The following is a 27,327-nucleotide window of genomic DNA, read 5'->3' as shown; positions in this document are numbered from 1 at the left end:
TCTGAATTTAGTAGTAAACATGCCCTTCACCATTTTAAATCTTTTTTGGCATGGTTCCTTATGAACCTTTCTTATCTTCTTCATCCCAGAGGGAACTATGTCTCATGTATCTTTATATTTTCTGTATCCTCACACAGTGACTTATCAAAGTAGATAAATATTCAATGAATAAATGAATATAAGATTAAAGTAAGAAGTATCACCTTTAATGAATTGTTACCTCTCTGATCTCTGTATTATTCTTTAAGCCTTAAGGTAGTTTCCGGGAAAAGTAGTGGATATAATGATGTGTGGCTTTAATAAATAAGAAAAATGATGCCTAGGGATTTAATAGAAAGCTCATAAAGTGTCAAATCCACAGCAATTCATTTCCCCCAGCAAGCCCTCAGAAATTCAGGCCACAAAATCATTATGCTGATCTTGCCACACCCAAGTCTCTTCCCTCCTGGCAGGGCTCCTCGGGGCCTCCTCCGTGCCTGGTGAACACCAACTGACGCTCACTGGTTGCAGGTCTGAAAGAGGTGGCAAGAACCTAATGCCTGGTTTACCTCGAGCTTTAAACTGCAGCAGGTTTGATGGTGTACTGCAGTGCTCTGATATATACGGACTGGCCTTCTTGAGTGTACTAGAGATTCTCCCAGTATCATTTAGTCATTCATTTACTGCACACCAGGCACTGTGAGGCCGTGTGATGGAATATGACATTAATCAGGAAACCATCCCTACCATCAAGGAGTTGATGATCCAGTTGGAGAACAAATAAATGTAAGCCTGATAAATGTTATGATGGGAGAATTACACCATGCAGAGCACGTAGGAGGGGCCATTGACTCAGAATTGGAAAATCAGGGAAGGTTCCCTGTAGAAAGTAGTGTCTGAGCTGTGAGGTGAGGGATGAACCTGCATTGTCTGAGTGCAGTGTGAGAAGGCTCTGATTCAGGCAAAGGAACAGCAGAAGGTGAGGGGATGCAGGGAGCACTTGGGGGACCCCACGTGCTTCTGCGTGGCTGGAGCACAGGACCCAGATTATAACAGGGCCTTTATTTCATATGAGTAAGTTTGGGCTTGACAATTCCTGAAATAATGGGATCCATCAAAGGGTTTGGGGCAAAGTCTGCAATATTGAGAGAGAGTTTAGCCATAGAAACATGCAATTTGACACTCCCTAACACTCTATCTGTTTAGCAAATTATACCCTGCACCAGAGAAAAATTGCCACAGATACCAACGACCACTCTATGAATACAGAATTAATTTTAATAACCTAAAAATTAAATGAGAAGATATTCAAAGCTACTGAGACTACCCATACATCTGCATGTTGGGTGTGTGTGGCATACACTTGGTTCTGTTTGTAGGTAAAGGGCTTGTTATTCATTAATATTTTCAAGAAAAGAGGACCCTGACAGTCTTAGTCTGTCAAAGACTAAGGTCACCTTATTCTAGCAACATAAAAGTCACTTGACTAGGCTGAAAATGTGTTCCTAAAACCTGTTGCAGAATTTCTTCCCCAATGGCGTCTGTGAATATAGGTTGAAGGACTTTAATGGTCCATTAGGGAAGGGCAGTCAAAACTAGAGAGTGGAGGAGCGAGGGCTGTTGTAAACGACAGTGCTGTTCTCTGATTGAGGAGTACTGCTCATAATCATATTCCTTTCACAAGGACCTTGAAAACTCTATAGGCATTCCTCTAAGTATTTACCATCAAACGACTCCCCTCATTGGAAGAGGGTGGGTTTTGTTCCCTCCAATGGATTTAAGGATCTCACAAATGCATGCAAGACTGGTCTAAATCCTTTAATTACCCTAGGGATATTTATTAAGTAACTAGAGGCATTATAACATCATCCCAAAAAGGACTCTAATCTCTGCAAGTTTAAAATATAATCACATTATAGGCCTTTTTGTTTCTCATTTTACAGTCTTTAAGTTCACTTCATCTGTGTAACTCTAGAGTTACACAGACAAAAATGATGACTAGTACACTGCTTTATGATCATTTAAATGCTGTAGATCCTTTGGAGAAATACTTCCATGCTTGCATATAATATGCTATAGAAATTAAGAGTCTGAGCTATTGAATGAGAGAGACCCAGCTTCAGAGCCCTGTTCTTCCATTTACTAGCTCTGTGACTTTGGGTTAAGTTACTTAACCTCCTTAACCCTCAGCTTTCTGATCTAGAAATAGGGGTATTAATGGTAACCGTCTCGTAGATTCACTGTGCGAGTTGAATGCGATTGTGAGTGATGAGGGGCTAGTGCATTGCTCCAACTCTAGTAGCATTCTTGAGCGTTTTTGCCTTCATCGTTTAGTTATGTTGATTTGTTTGTTTTATTATGAGCAACTTTCTCTCTTCTTTTTACTCCCCTAGGGATATGAAGCCTGACAACATTTTGCTTGATGAACATGGTAAGTAAATGATTGTTTTCAATCAACTACATGACATGCATGTAGAACAAGTTGATTATCCCTAGCAGAGGAGTATTATGCATGGAAAAGGTGTCTTGCTTGATTCAGTTGAGTTATATGTACAAACTCCATTTTATGGGTGGGAGGGACGTGATGGGGGAACTTTATTACTTATAGCAGTGGCATAGTGCACCAATATACCTTTAAATAACATTGAATTTACATAAAGTGTAGGGCATTCTCTTTTCAATTTTCTTCCACTCCTACTGATTTCTTCAAGAAAACCATCACAATCTTTTGGTGCTTTTTGCCTTAATATCTTTATAACAATCATCTCCCTTTCATCATAAAGCCAGAACAGGCCTCAAGCTTAGAGCATTTGGCAGGGACTAGTGTCTACCTAGAAATTAGTGACATTATTTTGTTCTCATTGTGTCTACTTTCATGCTTTCCTTCTTATGAAGGCGAATTGGTTTTACGTTTGCAGAAGAGATATCAAGTTTTCTTTTCAGAGTCTTCAGTTTAAAAAAATCAGTCAGTTTAAAGAAAAATATAAAGTAGATAACAGTATGTGTTGTACCCAGATATGAAAGTGATGAAGGGATATGGCAATAATCATGAAGGTGATAAACAAATACCTGAAGTTCAAGAAACACTGATTAAAGATATCCTGTGGAACAGTCATTGCCAACAATGATTAAATGTGTCTAATCTCTTCCTAATATTTATTTTAATGTCCATTTGGGTTTATTGGTGTATCAGAGCAGACATGTAGGACACACAGCCTGCATGTTATAAATGTTACAGTGGCAATAAGATCCCTTTTATGTTTTTGGAAAGCTGCTAGATGAGGGAGTCCTAAATCTGCAATACTCTTTATTCATTCGATTTATTTTTATTTTTATTTTTTTATTTTTTTGTTTATTGCAGTAATATTGGTTTATAACATTGTATAAATTTCAGGTGTACATCATTATACTTCTATTTCTGCATAGATTACATCATGTTCACCACCCAAATACTAATTACAACCATCACCACACACTTGTGCCGAATTATCTCTTTCGCCCTCCTCCCTCCCCCCTTCCCCTCTGGTAACCACCAATCCAATCTCTGTCTCTATGTGTTTGTTTATTGTTGTTATTATCTACTACTTAATGAAGGAAATCATACGGTATTTGACCTTTCCCTCTGACTTATTTCACTTTGCATAATACCCTCAATGTCCATCCATGTTGTCACAAATGGCTGGATTTCATCGTTTCTTATGGCTGAGTAGTATTCCATTGTGTATATATACCACATCTTATTCATTCGATTTTTACAAAAGGGATTTGCAAGTGGGACTGAAACTCCAAACACAATCCATTGCTCATTATTTATTTATGTAGTTGTGTTTTAAACCTGATTTGGCAGACCCCATCTGTGCGCAGAGGGCTAAGAAACACTTTTCTGTATGACCTCTAATTTCAAAGCTCAGGGTTATTATTTATTTATAGACTGTCTAAAAAGATTTTTTCCACTTTCTTCCAGTGCCTTATTTCTTCCTTCCCTTTACTGCTTCTGACATTTGGGAACAGATTCTCTGAATCTCAGAAATGTGAGCAATGGTGAGACTTAGCATGAAGGTGACTTTCATTAAAACATCAGCTACCCTTGCCTTAAATAGGAAGCAGGATCCTCTCACAGTGGTACAAATAAACTCTATGGAGCTTCAGCATTGTGGAGAAGGCCTCCCCTAGTCCATAGAGGCCACCTTTGTGCTACTTGGAAAAACACGCTCCCTCTGCCCACCATAGGCTTATGAAGGTGTGTGGCTGGTCAAGCAGAACCCAGTTTGGGATTCTTCCCCACTTGCCCCCTCAACCGGTTGCCTTTGTGCACAATATATTTCTTAATCATTTGTTGAGGCCCTGAATAGAGGCATATAGGTCCTGTCAACCAAAGCCTTTTCCAGATTTACCTCCCACTCAGAGAACAGTGTTTTAATCTTGGATCTTAAACATGGCCTCATCTTATTTCTACCATGAGGTCATCCTGTTCTCTCTCATTTAGCTTCTTTCTCCTCCTCTTTTTCTTGGCTACTTGATGATTGTAACAGGAAAAAAGTCCAGAAACAAATTAATCTTCAAGTTTAACCACCCTTAGAGACTACCCTTATGAAAGATTCATTATGTAATATTGCAGTTAAGAGCCTGGATTCTGGAGCCAGATTGCCTGAGTTCAAAACCCAATTCACCCACTCTGAGAGTTTGGACAAGTTATCTAAACTTTCTCTGCACCTCAGTTTCTTCAGGGATCAAAAGAGTACTTACTTCTTAGGGTCGTTGTAAAGACTAACTGACATTCTATTTATAAAGTGCTTGATTGCAATCTTTGCCACAAAGAAATCACTCAGTAAAAGTTAAGTATTAGCATGGTTCCCATGAGGTAGTAGTGGCTCTTTCCTGTAGGGAAGGAAGCTTAGACACCTTCATCTTGCTTTACGTGGCTTTGTCTATATCAGATAGTCAGTGAAAGCTGAGTACTTACCTGTCTTTACCAAAGAATTATTTTGATTTCAGAAGGGATATACCAAAGATTCTGTGTGTCTACTTGTTAGGTCTTGTGTTTAAACAATTTTATTGAACCCTAATTCTCAGGTAACTATACTTTCAATGGCCCATTCTGCTTTTCCTTCATGTGTGCAGGGGGCTAAGCCCACTTTTGGGGGCACTTTATTCTTGGTGGGGCTGGGGCTCAGTTGCTTAGGGAGTATGAGCAGTCATCTCAGTCTGCCTGAGGGACAGTCCCAATCTACACCTGTTATGTGGGGTACTTTTTACAGTGACCCCTTTCACTTTCAAATTTTGGGTTCGACAATGAATTAAGAGGGGGCTTTTCTGTATTATATTCCCATCCTCAACTCAACTTGAAAATCACTGCAGTTAATAAGAGAAACATTGCTTTGGGAAGGACTTGATACGTGAATGGGATCAAAGCAAACAAACAAACAAAAAAGATTGAGAGCAATTCTCTAAACATTGTCCTGGGATCCCTTTCTGGAGAAAATAATTTTTGAGGTTATTTACTTTGTATATTCAGATTCTGATAAACTAAGGCTTTCAGGAATTACTCAGGGATCATAATTAACCACTTTTAAATGAATAAATTCCTGGTAAACTCCCACCCTGAGCTCATTAGGTAGAGCTGCCCTTGTGAGAATCAACTGAACTACAAATCAGTGCCTGCCTTTTGCAGTGTCTTCTGGTGTGATTTTCCACGTCTCATATTTGAAATCCTCATTTGTCTTCTCCATCCACATTTATGATATTTCATCCCTGATGGGCCATCACATGTGCCTCTTGCATGGGGAGTTTAGCAACTGTGAAGGATATTGTCTCTCTCTGATATGCCTCCTACACCCTGTCCTCCAAGTGAGCTGTGTCTTACATACATTACATTGTTTATATTTTAAGTCAGGACCATTAGGTAACAGACAGAAACTTCGTTTTATTCTTACTGATACCTATTGATTCATATTCATTTCATATTTATATTTAATATTATATTTATAATATTTATAAGGATTTATATTTAGAGATTTATGTTTAAAGGAGCTACATCCTTTTGTAAAATGGAGAATCTTTCCATAGTATGAATGAACATTCCTTGTACATCAGAATTTGACTTAAAAAATGTTTTTAATTTGGAGCAAACCTGTTCCTGTTCTCCCCAAATGTCTCATTCACTAGTTCAAAGCCCAAGATGGCATTAGATCTTGGATGGCTCATAACCAGCTGTACTAATATATATTTTCATATCCTACGAATTTAATTATCCCATCCAATTCTATCAATTCCATAGTGTCGGAAATTCTTGTGTTTTTCTTAAATTATTTAGGAGATAAATGCTGCATCCAGAGGAACAATAATGTCTGCCTGGCATATCTGAGAGGATGACAATTATGGCATTGTCTATAATTTAGGTTTCTTCACATCATCCCCAGTCACAGGGAACAGAGAACGGCAAAAGCTCAGCCTGGAGGTGTGAGGAAGAACCAAGCCTGCCACCTTAACAGCGTCTCCTTTACAGGGCCCCAAGATGTGCCTAAAAATCAAGAGGGCGGCATCTTTTAAAAAAATATACACAATGTAGAATATTGTACCCTATTCCCAGATGATCAGATTCATTAAGTCTTAGCTATTGCATAAGGGTATGCTTTTTTAACAAAAATTCCAGAAAAATGTGGTACACATACTCTCAAGTAGGGGAAATTTATGAAAATTAGGGGCAATGGCAACCAACTGATTCTGGTGTCCTAGAGTGCCATGTTGAGAAGGATCCTCAGGCTGGACAAAGGCACAGCGAGAGAGAGGATAAATAACAACAACAATGACAATTGAATTCAATGACTCAATACTATGAATTCAGATTTTTAATGTGATCCTATGTCTCAAGGCACAGAGGTGAAAAGAAAAGGCAAAAACCCTTTCCTAAAACATGGAGTATGGAGGTTCCTCAAAAAATTAAAAATAGAACTACCATATGATCCAGGAATTCCACTTCTGGGAATATGTCTGAAGGAAATAAAAACACTATGTTGAAGAGATATGTGCATCTCCATGTTCATAGCAGCGTTATTTACAATAGCCAAGGCGTGGAAACAACCTAAGTGTCCATCGACAGATGAATATATAGAGAAGTTGTGGTGTATATATACAAGGGAATATTATTCCACCATAAAAAAGAGGAAATCCTGCCATTTGTGACAACATGAATGGACCTTGAGGGTATTATGCTAAGTGAGATAAGTCAGACAGAAAAAGACAAAAACTGTATGATCTCATATGTGGAATCTAAAAAAAAAAAATTAAAAACCAAACTCATAGAAAAAGAGATCAGATTTGTGGTTAGCAGAGCGGGCAGGGAGGCGGGGTATGGGGAACTGGAGGAAGGTGATCAAAAGGTACAAACTTCCGGTTATACAATAATTAAGTACTAGGATGTAATGTACAATGGGATGACTATAGTTAATACTGGTGTACGGTATATATGAAAGTTATTAAGAGAGTAAATCCTAAGAGTTCTCATCACAAGGAAAGAAATATTTTTTCTATCCATATGAGGTAATGAGTGCTCACTAATTGTGGTAATCATTTCACGATATATGTAAGTCAAATCATTGTGCTTTACATCTTAAACTTCTACAGTGCTGTATGTCAATTATATCTCAATAAAACTGGCAAAAAGAAACCCTCTCCTATGATCCTACATCAGAAGACTCTGAGCCTTGTACCTGAAAACTTGCACACTAAGGCTGTGGTTCTAACTAGGGATGACTTTGCTCTACTGCCTCTCCCCACAGGGGACATTTGGCAATGTCTGGAGACATTTTTTATTGTCAGGATTCCAGCCAGGAGTGGTAAGTGCTATTGGCATCTAGTGGGTAGAGGCCAGGGATGCTACTAAGCATCCTATGATGCACAGGACAGCCCTCCACAGCAAACAAGTATCAGGTCCAAGATCTCAATAGTGCTGAGTTTGAGAAACTGTTCTAAGGTTTCCTCAGGGCCTGGGTTTATGGACGAGGCCAGAGTAGTCCCATACTACCAGGGCAATTCCTGTGTCCCTAAGTCAGCAGGCGACTGAACCTTCCCCAGTGAGCCAGCACTCAGATTCATTTTCACAGCACAGAAAGGAACCTGGCAGAAGGATCAAGGTGAGCAGATGGAAGTACAGCAGCATTCTGGAATTGAGGCTTAGGGCCTGTGCCCATGGGCTCTGTGAAGTTCTGTGATCTGCTTTCCTTGTTTAGCTTAAGAGCACCTGGCTACAGGTTCCCATAGCTCCTGGCCCTCAACTAATTCCTCCCCATCCTTTACCAGGCATCCTGGCAGGGAAGTAAACTCTGAGCCAACCAGAAGTGGTTGTTTCAGTTTATTCTGCTCTTTGGTCTTGTGATACAGCACAAAAAGGTTTTGGGCGATTCATAACCCACCAGAGGAGTCCTGGACCAAATCCTAGATCCTAATCCCAGCTCTGCTACTTCAGAGCCCTATGAACTTAGCCACGAACATAGCCTTCTATAAAATAGAGACTACTTCACTAGGCTAAAGTGTGTGAAAACCTTTTGAAAACTGCAATTGATCATAGGCCTGTAAATACTACTTAGAAAAAATTCAACATTCTTTCAGCAAAATTCAAAAGATATGTAATGAGTGCTTACCGGGGTCAGGATCTTCTACTCAGGCAGGTCTTTGGAAAGCGTGGTCTCAAGCCTTATTGGGTATCGGAATCACCTGGGGGGCTTATTTAAACTCTTTGGCCTCACCCTCAGAGTCTCTGATTCAGTAGATCCAGGGGAGGGCCCAAGAATTTGCGTTTCTAACAAGTCCCCAGGTGATGCTGATGCTGCTGGTCTGGGGAACCACACTTTGAGAACCAACTGGCTCTAAAACATCCTCTACCATCATCTGCCTCATCATAGATAATCTCAGGGTTAAGTCAGTTTAGAACATCTACTCAGGCTAAAGTAGAGGATCATATGTCTGGCTGCTCATCTGAGGCACCTGTGGAGTTTCTGGTTGTTTTTACCGTGGATTCCTGGCTCTCCTACCAGTCCCACTGCATTGGAGTCTCAGGAGAGTGAAGTCCAGGCACATGTGTTTTGCAAAATGACGCTGGAGTTTCTGATCATGACAAATAGCAACCATTGAACACTTACTTCCTACCAGATGCTGAACTAAGTCTTCCCCAGCCATTATTTCATTTGATCTCCCCAACAACCTCATGAGAAGACTACTATCATCATCCCAACTTTAGAGAGAAGATAAGTCAGCCTTTTAAGGTAACACAGCTAGTTAGTGGTAGATCCTGGACTTGAAGCCAAGCAGTCCGACCCCAGAGAACAGGCTCTTAATCGCAATGTCTGCAGGCTGACCTATTTTGTATCAAACCTTGTGACCATTGATCCAGGGCTTTGAGCATGACCAATGGGGAGAAAGAGAGAAAGAAACCTGAGACAACCTATCCTATGATAGGGTGAGTTACTGAATCATCTGTTGGTACCATTCAGGCCAGAATACCTTCACTTTTAGCTAGATGAGTGCTACTTTTACTTTATTAAAATGTCATCACATAAACAAATACAAAACACTTTTTGCACAAAACAAAACCCTGGATAAAGGCAGTGAGATTTATCTTTAGCAGCAGGAGGATGCTATCAGGGAGCAGACAGTGAAGTCTGGCAGGGGGAGAGTGCACTGTGGGACATGGAAGAAGGATCAGATGACATCCCCTCCGATTACAGCCATATCTCATCAAGACCACAGAAGCATGTAAATGGAAACGCCAACACTTCAAGATCCTCTGAAAGCATGACTTTCGTGCCAACAGTGAACATAACGGGCTTGTCTGCCTGAGTTTCTGGCACCACCCTTTTCCTCCTCCTTGCTGTAATTGCAAGGACTGTCATGCACTTTGTAGGATGCGCTCCCTGCAGAACTTAATGTTCCTTAATGTTAGACCCCCACTATATCGCCATGAGCATTAGAGCTGAGAGAGACCCTAGAGATCATCTAATCCACCCATCCCCACCCCCTTTTTTTTTATAAAGGGAAACTTAGGTTCAACACAGGAAGAGGACTTAAAGTCTACAATGTATTAGGGACAGAGTTCAGGGCAGAACCCAGGCCTCTTGGCTCCCAGTCTAGGGCTCTTTATATAGCCTCTTTATAAATCGACTTTTTTTTGCCTTTCCTTGATGAGTTATTTTGTTGCGGGTCGATAGGGGACAATTTGAACTATTGGACAAAAATTACTAATGATATTTCAGCAAAACAAAGAGTAAAAAGGACTCTCTTGGCAAAGAAATAAATACATGTATCCACATTCACGTCAGCTTTGTAGTAACAGTGTTGTCTCTTTAAAAAAAAACATCCCATAAGAGACATCAGAGACAGCTTGGAAATTTGCTACTTTGAATAACTCTTGGCTGCCTCCCTCTTGATACTCACAAGTTATACCAACTGAAAATGTAGCTGACAAAAATTGCCTAAGTAGAATTACCAGAGCGTGAGGTCTTAACCACCAAGGTTAAAACTTTCTGAGGTTGAACTACAGATTTACAGTCAGACACTCAGCTTTGCGTCTCGTTTTCTGGCTGCTGGAGGGTTGCTGGCTGAAGACCACGTTGGTCTTGAGGACGGAATACCTAACTGAGCCTTTACTGCCTGTACACCCAATTGCAACCGGCATACAAGAATTTACAGACTAAGCTTCCAGGTGCTTTCAGTTAGAAGCAGGGTTGTGCCACTGGGTTGAATGGGACTTAACCTTCTCTGTGGTCCTTCTCTCTCCCCAGGGCACGTGCACATCACAGACTTCAACATTGCCGTGATGGTTTCCAGGGAGATGTGCATCACCACAGTGGCCGGCACCAAGCCTTACATGGGTACGGGCTTCATGAGTGGCCGTAGTGACTAAGAGCAAGACTTTTTGTTTTTCATTCCTGTAGACACCATTTATTCTGGGTCAAATCATCTGTAGGGACTTGCAGCTAGAAATGCCAAGTCCCCCTCCGACTTTAGCTAGGGAGCTTCTGATTTCGTGGGTCTGAGGTGAGCCTCAGGATTCTCCATTTAGCAAGTACCCAATCTGATCTTGATTCAGGAGGACCATTGATTACATTTGGAAAACACTATTTTATGAGTTATTTGGGACAGCTTCTACCCACTTCCTAACAAAGAATATTAATTACTTCAATAAATGTCTACTAATTGCCTCTGTGTGCTTGGCACTGTATCAGGTGCTAGTGACCTCCTAGTGAGCAAAACAGACAAGGTCTCCAGGCCATGAAGCTTGGCTTCTAGCAAGAAGAGCTTAAAAAATACAATCAAAGAATTAATACGCAGTAATCAGTAGGATAGTAATCAATGACATACATATTATTATAACCATAATTTACATAATACTCCACTATATGCGTAGGGCTGTAAAGTTCACCAATGCCTTCCAGGTACAATTTTTAGTTTTCATTTTATCCACAACAATCCCATGAATTCTCCTTTTTAAAGATGAGGAACTGGGTTTTTCCAGAAGCTTCAAATTTACCCAGAGGATGACTAAAAGGGTAGGTTTAGGTGCCAAAATTGTCAACTAGGTCTCACATTTAATTGTGTTAACAGTAAAAAATTAATACCAATTCTGAGCCGGCCCCGTGGCTTAGTGGTTGAGTGCACGCGCTCCGCTGCTGGTGGCCCGGGTTTGGATCCCGAGCGTGCACCGACGCACCGCTTCTCCGGCCATGCTGGGGCCGCGTCCCACATACAGCAACTAGAAGGATGTGCAGATATGACATACAACTATCTACTGGGGCTTTGGGGGAAAAAATAAATTAATTAATTAAAAAAAAAACGAATTCTAAGTTCTGTTGTTGGAGGCAGCCATCTCTGTGTAGACACCAGTCCAGCAGAGCTAGCCCTACCTCCCTTCCACCCTCGAAATATAAAAGGAGAAGTATTGCTCTTTTGGGGCATATGATATTCAGGAGGAGGGACTTCTTCCTCTCCTCTCCCTGCTGTTCCTCAGGCAGATGAGTCAGATCTCAAGAGAATTTTCTGTGGTCTGTGGTGACTGTGAGAAGAGGCCCCTGGTGTCCCATTCTTGGTTGATGACTGTTAAGTCACTATACTTGCTGACTGACCCCCTGCACTGAGTCTGAGTTGGCCATGGTGGGTTGATGAGTTTGGAGTCAAGTTTTGCTGGGGCCCATCGCAGTAAGAGATGGAGAGATGGAGCAGTGTGTGAATATGTGTGTGTCAGGGGGTGAGAGTAACATGGATTAGCCAGAGGATGTGGTCCAGCTTCACAAGGGCCCCTCCAGTGCCCAGGTGGTGCAGCCTGGAAGGGAGGGAGCGTCCTGTCAGCACAGCATACTGGAGACAATACCAGTCCCAATAGAGCCCAACTATATCAGAATCTCTGGGGGTGACACACAAGCATAGGGTGGTTTAAAAGCTCTTTAGGTAATTCTATGGTGCAGCCAGGGTTGAGAAGCTCTGCTGCAGACCATGAGCTATGTCAGCTATCAGAAGCAGCTAAAGAGAGATCACCCTGGAGCAAAGCAGGGCAATTTTGTTAGGATCCCTCTGCCTCTTCATCTCCTAAACAAGTGATACTTTCTAGGAAAAGGGAGAAGGAGGTATGTGAGAGGCAGGTTGGTTGTCCATCTCCACACAAGGTGGCTGAATCCAGCTGGGTGGTATGGGGGAGCTTTGAATCACATATGAGATTAGTTTTAAAATTCACAAGACTGAATTTTAAATCATCTAAAGTAAATGTTTTAATAAGCAAAAGGGATTAAAATTTATTAGGTAACAGACCGAGCTATCATTAAGGGAGCCCCCTACCCAGCAAAAACAAGAGGCTAAACATTGCATAGTTGTTAGCAGATGATAGAAGAATAAAAACTATTCATGCTTCTACCCTAAGTGGTGGAGATGCTTAAAACAGGTGATGCTGCTGGTTAAACTGGTGGCATTAAATCAGGAGTGGAATGAATTGCACTGGCTAGATATGGTCAGAGTAATTCAAAGGCAAAATATTTGAACTTGAAATCAAGAGCAGGAGCAATGCCACTTTCCTTTTAATATTTCATTCTCTTCCTCATGTAACTAAACAGAGAGAAGGAAAAAACAAACAAACAAACAAAAAAACCCTACATGCAGGGCCACCTCACTTTCCAAGAGAAAGAAATCTTCTGTGGGACAAAATAAGCCTTATTTTATATGATATTTGAACAACTGCAAATTTCCTGGCTTCCAATTACCAGTGGGGGGGAATAAATCTCTTTTGTCATTTCTAATATAATGGACACATAAAATGCAACCAATTTTCTGCCTAAGACCCATGATGCTCAAATGATAAAAAGGAGTATTCAAGCCTGCTGCTCTGATGAGTTTATTCCACAGGTTTCCTGGGTTTCCATATTATGGGTTATTTTCTTGGAGCCAAATCAGAAAATGTGCATCTGGGTTTTCTAGGCCTGTTTCCATGGTGAGAGGAGCAAATGGAGGCCACCTTTCTTGTCTCTCCCCAGTGATTTTAAATACAATATCTGTATCATTTAATTCTCCTCAAAATTGGCATTTCTAGTCTTTTCACAACATAGAGCTAGGAAATTGGAATCTCATCAGGGTTCTCTGCGCCTCTCCACTTTCACCCTTATAATTAACAATTTCTAATATTTATTGAAAGCCTTCTATAGACTAGACAACGTGTTAAATGTTTTACATTCATTTACTCATTTATTTTTTCTCAACAACCCTATGAGGCAGACTATAATTATCAGCATTCTACAATGAGGAAAATAAGCAAAGTAATTTGCCCAAGATCACATGGCTAATAATTGAAAAAGCCTAGATTTAAACCACGCTCTATCTGACTTCAGAAAAATCAAGCTTCTCCCTGAAAGAGAGATAGAGAAATTATTTTTAAAAATTTTTATTTGTAGTTTTTAAGTGCGTGTAAGCCAATTTAGGTAGGCCAAACTCTTAGGAATGTTTGTTTTATTAGAAAGTGAATGACTGTCATCACTTATCTCTCTATCCAGAAGTTGCCTTTGGCTTTGATTTTAGGGTAGGAGTCTTTCTAAGAGGTGTCATGGGTGGAAGTCTGCTTCCTCTTTTTAAAAATTACATTCTCAATAATTTGATAAATCTACCTAACAGACATTCACCAGCACCCGTTTCATAGTGCTCCTGTAGGATACTAGATAGCAACTAACCAGAAAGAAAAAAAATTCTAAAAAGAAAGAAAACTAGGATGAAATACTGAATGAAGATGATAGGAATATGCAACATCTACTAATATGAAATGCTGAGCGTATTATTCAGCAGCTCCTTGGCTCTGGAAATGGGAAGACAAGCAGTCTGCCAGTTCATAATCACCTTCCATTCATAATCTTCTCTCTCCATGCGCCCTCCATCACTCCAATCCTTCCTTCTCCCTACCCTTGTGTCTGTGTGGATATAATCCAGATCACTTAGAGCTTAACCAATTAAAACATTCTTGTCCTCCTAATTAAAAACAAAGCAAACAAATTCACAATGGAAAATGTGTAACATGCAGATAAGCAAAGGGGAAATTAAATTAATCCCTCTGCTTGTAGATATTTATGGTTTCCTTCCACACCTTTTTTTTTCTATGCACATGTACATTTTTAAAAAGTTAGATCGTACTGAATTTTTGTAACCTACATTTTCACTTTATAATATAATAATACCAACAGTAATAGGCATCATGTAGTCTGCATTTATTATCTCTTAAGCAGTTTGCTAAGTTTTTAACATTTATTATAACATTAAATTCTCAAAGCAACCCTATGAAATAGATTTTACTATTCTCATTTCATAAATTTAAAAAAAAATCAGGCCTAGAGAGAAAGTGACATGATTATAATCACACAGCAAGTTACTGGTAGAGCACAAAGTTAAGCCCTAGTCAAAAAAAAGTCTCCAGCCTGGAACAGTGATGATGTTGATGAAGGTATAATGGCTGACATTTACTATGTGCCCAGCACTGTTGTAAGGACGTGTATTACGTCATTTAAACATTACGTATTATGTGATATGTAAACATCACGTGATACATAAGTATTACGTCAAAAAACAATTCTGTGAGGCAGGTGCTATTGTCATTCCCACTTAAGAGATGTGCAGACGGAGAGGTTAAGAGCTTTGCCCGAGGTGGAGCTATGGATACAGCCCTTAGAGTCTGATGTTGGAGCCCTAACTCTTAACGTTCTGCTCCGCCACCTCCCTGCCAGTCAATAAACAGGCCTCAGTCGGAGTTGAAACCTGCTTCTCTCGGACTCCAGAGCTCGGGTCTGGACAACTAACACTGCTTATTTTTCCATGCCCATATATATAACTATGGTTCTTAATGGTTACATGCTACAGAATGAGAGGACTGCATCAAAATTTATTTAACCATTTCTTTATTGTGGAACGTTAGGTTGTTTCTCATTTTCAAATATAAATTTATGATAAAAAATTCTGTTCGTGGAAATAATGTCCTGCAACTTAATTATTTCCTTGTGATAAAGTCTCAATGCCTGGTCAAAGGGTATACATGTTAATGCATTTCCCTCCTGAAAGTTCGCTGTTGACTTCTACTCATTTGCTCTGGGAGTGTCAGAAGATACTCATCTCCTCACATCCTCACCTCGGCTGCACTTCCGATATCTTAATCTTCCTGGAAATATAAGTGGAAATGGTACCTCATTCTGATATTAAAATTTGCCTGTCTTTTACTTCTTTCATAAGTTGCTTGTTGATGTTCTTTGCCCATTTTCTATTAGGGTGTTAATACTTTTTTCCTATTCTGATATTTCTTATTGGTTATATAAAGAATTCTTGCCCTTTATATATTAGGAATATTAAATTTTAGTGTATTTAGTGTATTTATTTAGTTATAAATATGATTTCCTACTTTTTAGTTGCTGTTGTTCTTATGGCATTTTTGACATGAAGGACTAGTTTTCTAACTAATCAAACCATTAGTCTTTGTACTTTATAGTTTCTACATTTGATGCTATTCTTAGCAAGACCTTCTTACCTCCAGATTTTAGATATGGTTACCTAATATTTTTATTACTGTTGTAGTTTCATTTTTTACTTAGTCCAGCTATATATTATCCTCACTGAAGATATGTGGTAAGGACCTGATTTTATTTTTCTTAGGTTATTAAATAATTGTTTTGAGAACATGTATTAAATAAGATCCTTTCCATGATGATTTGAAATTTGTTCATCATAAACTAAGAATATTTATGTACTGGCATCTATATTCTGTGGCTTACAAATCTTAATTATTGTAGATTTATAATGCAATTTAATACATGGGATGCAAGTCTCTTTATCCTTTTTCAAAAAGCTTTCATTATTCACACTTTTTTTGTAGATGAAATGTAGAATCATTTTGTAAATTCCAGAAATTACTTCTATTGTATTAAATTTATATATTAGTTTTTGGGCCCTTTCTTTATGTCCTGACCAGCATCTACTGTCCAGTTGTTTTAAAATCTGAAAACCAAATGATGGAAATCTAAATAGCTAATAAACATATTAAAATGAGGTCAAGCTTATTAGTAATCAAGGGAATGCCAATTTAAACCACAAGGAAAGACCGTTATGTACTCACTAGATTGCCAGAAATCGAAAGATCAATTAATACCAAATGTGGATAAGGAGGTTGAGAAAGGGAAGTGTCATATATTGCTGGTCATAGTGTTAATTGGTACAATCACTTTGGTAAATAGTTGGCATTATCTAGTATACATGAAGATACACAGCCAACCCCTAGCTGTTCCCCTCCCAGGAATGTACCCTAAAGATGTGTGGACTTATCAGAGTCTTACATGTGCAGGAATGTTTGTGAGAGCATTTTTCACAATACTCCAAAATTGAAAAGAACCCAAATGGCTGTCCACAATAGAATAGGTAGGTAAATTACAGTATATTCGTATAGCATTGAATGTGAACAGACTATGTGCAGCAAGTTAGATAAATTTTATACACATAATGTTGAGCAAGAAAAGACACCAAAGAAAACATGGAGTAGGATTTAACATATATGTTTTATATGTATATAAACACACATACACATACATGTATGTTATATATATCCACTATATACACATATATATAACATATATATTACTAAAATAGGCAGAACTAAAGTATGGCTTAGAAATGCATATGTAGATAGTAAATCTATGTAGAAAGGCAAAACAATTACTAACACAAATTCAGGATGGTGGTTACTTCTATGGTTGTGAAAAGGGCAGGACACAGTGGTGGGATCAAGATTCTATTTCATGACCTGTGTAATGGTTACCTGGCCATTTGCTTATAACTACTTTTTAGATTCTTTTCTGTTTTATTTGATTTTGTGAATGTAGGTATAGAAATACTTTAAAAACCAAACAAAATACTCAATGGCTTTTTTGAAGGAGGCTTAGTCCCTCTCCACCTCTATTCGTCCCTCTCAGGAGGGGAATCCTCTTGAAGGGTTGATGAAAGCCCTCAGTATCTCCCTGCTGCGGGTTTTCAGCTCTTTGAGGGCTCAAAGAATTACCATCTGTTATGCTTCTGTATGTTGCCATGATGTTTTTTCTTAATGTTCCACCAAAATTCCTCAGTGCCTAGTACACCATGAATATTTGTTGAATGAATGAGTGCATATTCAAATGTCTTCATGCCAGAAAATAGCATAAGGAGAAGAGGAGAAAAAAGTCTACTCATAAACTCCGAGGATGGTCCAAGATGACAGAATACACAGCTGTTACAGAGTAATGTTTATTCTGTTAGGTATTTTCTTAGCACAGTGGTCTGTTTATCCCTCAAAGTTCTCTGCAGCTTCTGTGAGATGTCTGTCACCTGTCACCTGGGGGACTATCTGAGATGACTTGCTGTAAAATACTGATAAGGGAAAGCAGAACTATAGTCCATTCCATCCAGTCTGTGGGGTACCATCGGGTCAGAGCCATTATCTCCCAAATTGCGTGGGGAGCTGTGACTTGCAGAAAGAATGCAGTGATGCATGAAAGGTGAATTCACTAGAGAATGAAGCCTACTTAGTCCTGCTACGGCAGGCTCTTACAGTCAGGGGCAGTCCTGGGCATCAGGATGTCAACATTCTACCTCTCTAATTGGACGCTGTCCACAGGATTTTACTGAGACCTTGAGTGCACCGAGCAGGGCAAGCCTGTGTGCACAGGCCCCACGTCACACCCATTCCTTCGTCCAGAGCCAGCACTTTACTACCAGTCTTGGGTCAAGTGTGTGTAGCTTTTGACTAAGTAAAGTTCCTATTATGGTGGATGTTTGCCTCTCTAGAAGAGTGCCTAATTTTTTGAGCACTTTCCGGGTGCCAGGCACTGTGCTGAGATTTTGGCATGCATTACCTCATTTAATTTCTTACCTCTGTAAAGATTGTCTTATTCTGATTTTGCTGATGAGGACTCTCAAGCTCAGCCAACTGACTTCTTCCAGGTCACAATAAGTGGTGAAGGCAGGATTGTGGGTTTTTTTTTTTTTTTGAGGAAGATTAGCCCTGAGCTAACATCCATTGCCAATCCACCTGTTTTTGCTGAGGAAGATTCACCCTGGGCTAACATCCATGCCCCTCTTGCTCTACTTTATATGTGGGACTCCTGCCACAGCATGGCTTGATGAGTGGTGCCTAGGTCTGCACCCAGGATCTGAATTGGCAAACCGCAGGCCGCCGAAGTGGAGGGTGCAGACTTAACCACTATGCCACTGGGCCAGTCCCTGAAGGTAGATTTTGAACGCAGACAGCATGGTTCCAGAGCTAATGATTGCAACCGTTGCTTAATTAATTGATTCAGCATTATTCATTCATTCAACAAATTTCTGTTGAGTGACTAAGTGCCAGGTTCCATACTGGACACTCAGAATGAGTAGTAAGCAAGCAGAGAAGACACCTGCCCTTGTTTTGTACTTCATTCTCCATACTCCACCCTTCAGGAGTTAGGTATATTCTTGGAAGAGTATGGAGAAGGCTCACGGTGTGTCAAAGTGTTTAGAGAATGCATAACTAGGGGGTCTCCACTGGCGGTAAAAGTGACTGTAGCTTTGCCTTCTGTTGGAGTCAATTCAAAGAACTGTGTTACGAAGTGTCAGTGCCACACAGCTGATATAGAACCTTCTGTCTCTCAGAGGGCCCACTCCCTCCTTCTCCTCCCTCATCCGCAGTAGCAGGCCACAAATGCTGCCCTTGCCCCTTCCAGATGACTCTGAGATAGAGCCAATCCAATGTATGTTGCACCAAATGCTGAGCATTGTTTGCAAGAGTAATACAGATTCCGGTGCTTTAGCCCAAACCTTCCAAATCAGGACAACAAATAGCATCTCTCAGCCTTCTTGATTTCAGGGTCAGCCGCGCATTTGAGGCCTGATGGCATCCAATTGTTAGTAGGTGCACGATCTAAATAAGAGGAGAATATGACCATTAAGGCGTGTGCGTGCCTGTGTGTGTTGTTGATGAATGAGGCTACTGAGAGACATTAGAAAATGAGAAATTTTGCCTGCTGTGAGCAATCTAGCAATGGATGATAAACATCCATAAAAGTGTTCATACCCTTTACCCTGGTAATTCACCTTTGGAGGAACATGTCAGGGAAATAGATGTGTTAATGTCTCAGGGAGTGAAACTGACCTAACTTTTCTTGTTTTTGCCAGCACCTGAGATGTTCAGCTCCAGAAGAGAAGCAGGCTATTCCTTTGCTGTTGACTGGTGGTCGCTGGGAGTGACCGCATATGAGCTGTTGAGAGGCCGCGTACGTACAATTGCATTTCTCTTTGGTTATTCTTCCCGCAAGTTCCATTTTTAAGAAGAAATAATGGCTTTTTGGCTAAAAATCAAGCAGTTTCTTTGAGAGGTGAAAGCCACTGTGCCCATGTGATGCTGATCACAACCCTTGGGATTTCTGCACCCATTAATTCAGTCTCCCACATATGGGACCAAGCTTGTGAGTTAACATTAAATTATGCAGATAAAATTAAATGAATAATATGGATATTATAAACTCCCAGAGAGGGAAAATCAATATGCCTCACTCAATATCTTGTCTAAATATATTTGTTTGTTTAAAGAAAATCATTTCGCAGTCACAGTACAGGACTCTAATTCAGGGACACTCCCCAGGGCGAGTGTGAATTATTAATACAACATAATTCATGCCCTGTCCTGTCGGATTCCTGTCTGTCATTTGGCTCCTGGGTTCTGGGTTCAGTGGCAAATTAGAGTTGTTTCCTTTTAAAAGAAACATTTCTTAAACTAAGAAAATGCCTAGGAAGAATTTTGCTAAGAAAATATTTTTTCTCCCACCCATATTATTTTATACCCAGATTACTTATAATTATGGTAGTTCCCTGTGATCTGATGTATCAACATTTTCAGATTCATTTTTGTTTCTTTCTTTTGCTTCGGAAAGGTGAAGAAAAGTTACTATTAGGTTGCTGAATTTTATATATGTATATGAACATTTAAGTTTTACTCTCTTAGCAAGTTTTGATTATACAATACAGTGTTATCAACTATAGTCACCATGTTATACATTAAATCCTCAGACTTGATTCATCTTATAGATGAAAGTTTATACCCTTTTACCAACCGCTCCCTACTTTCCCCACCCCTCAGCCCTGGCAACCACTTTTCTATTCTGTTTCTATGAGTTTGACTTTTTTTTTTTTTTGGATTCCACATGTAAGTGATACTATGTAGTATTTGTCTTTCCACGTCTGGTTTATTTCACTTAGCATAATGACCTCAGGTCCATCCGTGTTGTCTCAAATGATGAGATTTCTTTCTTTCTTGAATAATATTCCATTGTAGATATATATATACCACATCTTCTTTATCCATTCATCTGTTGTCAGACACTTAGGTTGTTTCCATGTCTTGGCATTGTGAAAAATGCTGCAATGAACATGGGGGTGCAGATTCATTGTTCTAAAGCACAGATCTGACCTTTCATGTTAAAAAAAAGCTGTTGCTCCCAGTGCTTCATATTCATGCACACACACACAATCTCAGATGCCTTAGCTTGGCATTCTTTGCCTTTTAGAACCAGATTAACTTCAGATTTTGCTTCAATTTGAGTGACCCTGACTCTGTGAACTCACTTGGGCCTCGGCTTCTTTGGACTTCCTCCTCTCTGGGGCATCCCTTGGGTGTTATTACTTCTTGTTCCTTTGCCTGTAAAGATATTTCCCAAGGTAAACCCTGGTCTTCTTAAAAAGTCATTCTTCAAATATGTTTGGGAATTGTTAAATTGACTTTGAATAAAGTTAAGGATGTGTCTTAATTGTAAGACTTTTCAAAATCTTTATATCTAATGTATATTGATCATTTCCTAGAAAAGACATATGATTCGACTAACCCAAATTTCCTTTGCTGGGAAGGCCTTTCTCCAGACCTTTTAATATTCAAATCCTGCCCATTCTTTATGGCCCATGACAAAATGGCACCTTCTCTGAAGAAATTTTCTCTCATGTCTCTAGCTGAATCTGTCTCTCTTCCAAATACGTATGTACTTCATCTCTCTTATGACCCTTCTGAATTTAAAATTGTTGGAAAATATAGAAAAGCACAAAAATGAGGGTAAAAGTCAACCACATCTTCTAAGGCAAAGAAAATTCCCCCAAAATTAAACCCTCCTTTGACCTTCCAATCCCACCTTCCAGAATGAACAGCTTGCTGTAGTCACTTCCAAACCTTTTCTGTTCTTATAAGGATAATCTATTTTCACATACACATATATATGCATTATTATTGCCATCGTTTTAGTAAAATAGAATTATGCTTTACCTTTCTGTTGTGACTTTTTTTCACTTAATAAGATAAAATGTAGAAGTTTCTACATCAGAACACCTAAATCTATTTTAGTTTTTGGATCAAATCCATTCTCTAAATTTATTGCCCTTGTAAATTTTTCCAGGTGTATCCATTTTTATGTTCTTATCTCTTCTATATTATTAGATTGTAAATTCATTAAAGGCGAAGCATGTATCTTATCCAGTTTCATATTATCCGTAGTGTTTAACTTTAAATAGGTACATAATAAATGCATATTAAGTGAATGGAGGAACAAGTCACTACAAATCAATTCTGATACATTCTAGGACAGAATCACCAGCTAGACTGTATGTAATTATGTTTCAAAATATAGGTAATCTGAAGAAATGAAATACCAACACTTAATTACAACTATCAACACAACTAACCACAGAGGAAGGGTGCTAAACTATAATTTCCTGCTACACTTACAAATTCTTATTTACAGAAAAATATATGCCTCAAAGAGAAATGTGCTTGAAAACATCCCCATGGTTTCTTAGCTTGATCTCCATCTTGATGAGTGTGTCCCTTAGCCATTAACCTCCTTTGTCATTTCTCTGTGTCCCAGCTCTCATTGCCATTGTAAAGACAAGGTCTATGTCTTTTCTAATTTTGTACTATCCATAAGTATTAGCTTATGCTAGATACATACATAGTTTTGCACTAATTGCACATCCTTAGCTGCAACTCTTTTGCTTTTTTTACCCCTGAAATATGACTATAATCACATTTTCTCCCATCTAATATTTTACCTTTTCCCCTGTGTTCATTCTTTATATTCTCACTCTTAATTTATATGCTGCCTTAAAATTATTTGCTATATCCTGTTATTGCACACTGTAATGTTTCTTTATAGCGTGCATTCCAGTTATTTAAGTGTCTTTGTGTATGTACAGTCTATATAACTATCTGTGGTTTCCCTGCGTAGACGATAGGCTCCACCAATGTAGGTCATGTCTGTGTTGAACTTCATCGTATCCCCAATGCTCAACAGAGGTGCTGAAAGATAGTAGGCATTCAATAAATATTTGGTAAATGAGTAAATATATAATTCTAGTAGTTGATGAATTAACATGGATTTTTAAAATTTAGGACTAGAAAAATAAGTTATTGTGTAACAAAGGCAGTTTGACTGTTTTTAATAAGTTGATAGGTCATGAGGACTTTTAAAAAATATTAAATTCAGTCCTATTACCTTCTAAAGTAAATGAAAAAACACTCTTAAACCAGTTGCTTGTAGCATTCATCCATTAATTTATTCATTTAGGAAATCATTTTGTGTTTTTAGATGTCTAAGAAACAGTAGGTTTAGTAGCTTTTAGAAGCAGTAATGAATCAAAGAAGAAAATCAGAAAAAAGAAAAAATATATGTGTACATGACTATAACCCTGGAAGCTTGAGTATGCCCAACCTACCCAGCTCTGAATGGTATACATGGAGTGGATCACATGTGGTGACCCACAGTGCCCTTCCACTGGTAAAGGGTCAGTAAACACCGGTACTGGTGATAAGGTGCCCAGCACTCCTTGTCTGGCATTGAGTTACAGGGGTTATTTCCACTAAATCGTTACTGAGACAAATGAATTAGCTATGGTCCTTTACTCAGTCTTGAGGGAAGAAAATATGTGGCAAGTGTTTTTAGACCTTACATAAAAAAATGAAGTTTGGACACTCTCCTTTTTAGGGGTCAACTCCTAGCACTTCAGCGTTCCCTGAATATCTGCTGTTGACATGCCATGTGTAGAGTTAAGCCTTCTTCACATCACCTTTATTGAAGACACATCTTGCTGTTTACTATTCACATTTATATCCACCCATTTTACCCTTGAGTCAATAACAATAAAAATGCCTCTCCTGTATTGTGTCTAGTATATGTTAGCCACTCTATTGAGAACTTTACATGTCTTATGTCATTTGCTTTTCCCAACAATCTCGTGAAGTGGTTCATTTTACAGATGAGGTAGCTTCATCTTACAGACGAAGGAACTGAAACTTAGAAATTGAGTGACTCAGTTTAGCCCTCAAATCTTTTGCCTTAAGAGCTCAAATATTTAATTACATTATATTACCTTTTAATACTGATTTACAACAGGGCAAAAATTAAACTTCTCCACTTCATCCAGTTTAGTTCATCAGTTCACCGTCGTTTGTTGAGTATCTCGAAAGGGCCAGGCACTTGATAAAGGTACATGTCCATATTAACTGTCATATTGTTGGTTAATCTAATGTGGAAATTTTGTTCATTCGACAACCATGTAATGAGTACCTACTAGGTGCTTGGTCTCATGGGCAAAAATGTGAGTATGGTAAAGTTTCTGGCTTTAAGTACCTCACAGTTTACATAAAAGAGAGAAAACCCCAACGTGAATGGTTCCTTTACGAAATAGGGAAATTAATATAGGTCAAGGCTGCCCTCTAGTGGACAGTTGTGAAAACTGTAACAAAGCCACCGTTTTGTGTTCTTTCTTTCCCCGAAGTTAAAACTATAAAAGAAACTGGTTCTCTCAGAAGTAAAAACACTTTTGCTTCATCGTAAAATTTGTGACCCCACTCCATAGAACCAGGACTCATAGCATTTGGAACTGGAGTTGAAGTTTTCTGGGTAACTTTCCGTTCTGAACTTATTATGATTCAGACAAGTGAAAAGAGGTGTATGGTAAAATTTTGGATCTTTTTACAATCAACATTTAAATAACAATTTTTTAAAACTTCCATTGACTGAGCACTTGTACTTATATAGGTTACCTCACAAAACAATTCCAAATTGGCATCTCACAGATGGATTTAGCCCGCAGAAATGTTTTGTTTGGTCCAACAGAATTACCGATGGTCAAAAATTCTGACATTTATAAGTATAGATTTCTAGTATCTTTTTTCAAAAAGTAGGAGTTCTGGCAACAGTGGACCACATATACATATGATAACACAGCAATCAGCTGGAAGGGATTAGAAAATGATACTGAGATTTTACTGGATGAAAATCTAGCACGGAAACATTGGCAAAGCAAAATTTTTTTCTTTTACCCTATAAAAAGGAAGACTCTAACTTCTTCTCTCCCTTAAGAGACCGTATCATATTCGCTCCAGTATTTCCAGCAAGGAAATTGCACACATGTTTGAGACGGCTGTTGTGACTTACCCTTCTGCCTGGTCGCAGGAAATGGTGTCACTTCTTAAAAAGGTAAGAAGGAGGATGCATGACAAAAGGAAGTCATAAAAAAGAAACATGCTGTCTGGTTTGAGGTTAGAAGTTAGTATACAATATTGGAGGCAGTCATGATAATAGACATTTCCAGAGTGGGTTTTGCAGCTAACAGCTTTTAAATACATGGCTTCATTAGGACAATGCACATGTCCTCTTGTGTGTCCCAAAGCCACCTCGAACTCACTGTGCCCAAAATGGAGTTCTTGATCTCTCTGTATTTCTTGAACTTGCTCCAATGTTCCCTCTCTCAGTGACTGGCCTTTCCATCCATCCACTTAGGCAAGCCAGAAACCAGAATTCATTTATCATCCCCATATGCAATCTATCACGATGTTCTGTAATTTCACCTTTTAAATATCTTTTGAATCTGTCACTTTTTTCCATCTCCACTGCTATCTTCCCAATCCTACTGCCATCAAGTCTTGCCTTATAACTGGTTTGCCCTTCGACACTTTTACATACTCCATTCTGCCCCATAGTTATCTGTTCAAAGCAAAGCTCATTGTCTTCCCATTGTTTTTAGAATAAAGATAAAAATAATTTGCATGGTATAAAGATTCTAAGTACCTCTCAAGCCTTAGTTTGGACTTTGGTTTCCCTTTTGATTACACATAAACTGCTTTGGCCTTCTTTTTCTCTTCTCTTCCCTCCCCCAACACATATCAGTCTCTCACCAATGTTCTGCCTAGAACATTGCCCCCATCCCCAGCGCTTCCAGCTCGCTCCTTTAGATCAGTACTACTCAATGCGATTCACTGACTGGTTCAGGTCAATCAGTTGTTCCCTACAGGTCCATCACAAGTACAGAAATTCAGAGAAACATTTAGAAACTTTTATAGCAATTTGAGACTGCTGATGCCTCCATGGTCAGTGGGCTCATCTCACCGAATGGGGTACAAGCCTATTTGGTGATGTCGAACTCAAGTCATAAGTTGCATTTGGTGTGGAGTTGCATACTAGCCATGCACAGTAACACCACATATTGGTTTCAGTGAGTTGGAAATTAAAACAGATGAACAAACAAACAAACAGAAATAATTGGCCCTTCTACACAGTTTGAGAAGCACAGCTTTAGATCTCGGCTCAAATATCACTTCCTCGGGGAGCCTTCCTCTGTTGTAAGCTCACGTAGCACTATCTTGCCTTCATAGAATTTTTCACAATTCGAAATTATACATTTCATGTGTGTGATTCTTGGGTTAATGATCATTGTCCTCTAAGCAGTGTGAGGGAGGGACCATGTCATGCTTGTTAACCTCAAGCATCCAACACAGAGCCTGACAGGGGGTAAAATTTGGTATTTGAATTAATGAGGTTCGTAGCTTTCATCAGAATTTCAAGGTGCCCATGTTCACCAAAAAGATTAAGAACAAATGTAGCGGGAGCTCAGTCTATGTATTGCACGATTATGTGAAAGAAAGAATGAGGTGCCCAGGAGGATGATGTTGGCTTTTTTCGAAGAAAGAAAATTACACAGATTGTGGCTGGTCAAAAAAAGATCTTTGGGGGCTAACGATTCAAACCCGTGTCTCTTGACTTTGGGGTCAAGTTGTCTGTTTTAGAATAGGGATGCTGCCCTTGATAATGTCAAAGATGAAGAACAGGGGGGTCATTTTCCGTAAGCAGATTTTCCTCAGTTCCAAGACAGCCCTCTTCACCCCAAAATTACACCCTGATGATCCATGTTGTCACCTCCAGGACATTCTCAAGTGGACCTGACATTTCCCCCTTGAGCCAAAGGATTGATGTGATGTTGCTCTGGAGTGGTCAAGGGGGAGAAAAAAGCTTTAATACCAGTCTGGAAAACCCAGAACTATGACAGTAGCCTTAGTTACATCTTATCTGTGTCACCCTCAATATATATTGATTAGTTGCAAAAACAGCTCAAATTTTTAGTGAAAGTGAATTTCATTTATAAAATCTGTGCACATTCGCCACCTAATGAGAGCAGACCTCCTCTTAGGCACTTTATAGACGTGGCCTCATTTTTTTTTTTCTTTTGTGAGGAAGATCAGCCCTAAGCTAACATCCGTGCTAATCCTCCTCTTTTTGCTGAGGAAGACCGGCTCTGAGCTAACATCTATTGCCAATCCTCCTCATTTTTTTCCCCCAAAGCCCCAGTAGATAGTTGTATGTCATAGTTGCACATCCTTCTAGTTGCTGTATGTGGGACGTGGCCTCAGCGTGGCCGGAGAAGCAGTGGGTAGGTGTGTGCCCGGGATCCGAACCCAGGCCGCCAGAACCGCTAAGCCACGGGACCGGCCCAGACATGGCCTCATTTAATCCTAGCTGAACCTTATCAAAC

General features: G+C 39.3%; 1 protein-coding gene across 5 annotated transcripts in view; it reads left to right on the top strand.

Annotated features, from left to right (window-relative positions):
- STK32A (serine/threonine kinase 32A) overlaps nucleotides 1–27,327 on the top strand; it is a 115,401-nt gene that overhangs the window by 78,887 nt on the left and 9,187 nt on the right. For 3 of the 5 annotated variants that reach the window (XM_087429597.1, XM_087429596.1, XM_087429600.1), the window contains 4 exons: nucleotides 2,373–2,410; nucleotides 10,755–10,844; nucleotides 19,657–19,754; nucleotides 24,882–24,998. In XM_087429597.1, the coding sequence (XP_087285723.1) occupies nucleotides 2,373–2,410; nucleotides 10,755–10,844; nucleotides 19,657–19,754; nucleotides 24,882–24,998 (343 nt within the window). The remainder of the gene's footprint in view (nucleotides 1–2,372; nucleotides 2,411–10,754; nucleotides 10,845–19,656; nucleotides 19,755–24,881; nucleotides 24,999–27,327) is intronic. The other 2 variants (XM_087429598.1, XM_087429599.1) reach the window with 2 other exon arrangements.

The sequence above is a fragment of the Ceratotherium simum genome, chromosome 4 (genome assembly GCF_057802395.1).
Source record: "Ceratotherium simum simum isolate JZ-2026a chromosome 4, ASM5780239v1, whole genome shotgun sequence".
Taxonomy (NCBI): Eukaryota; Metazoa; Chordata; class Mammalia; order Perissodactyla; family Rhinocerotidae; genus Ceratotherium; species Ceratotherium simum.
The sequence above is the reverse complement of the archived record's forward strand: the minus strand, read 5'-3'. Positions and strand labels throughout refer to the sequence as shown.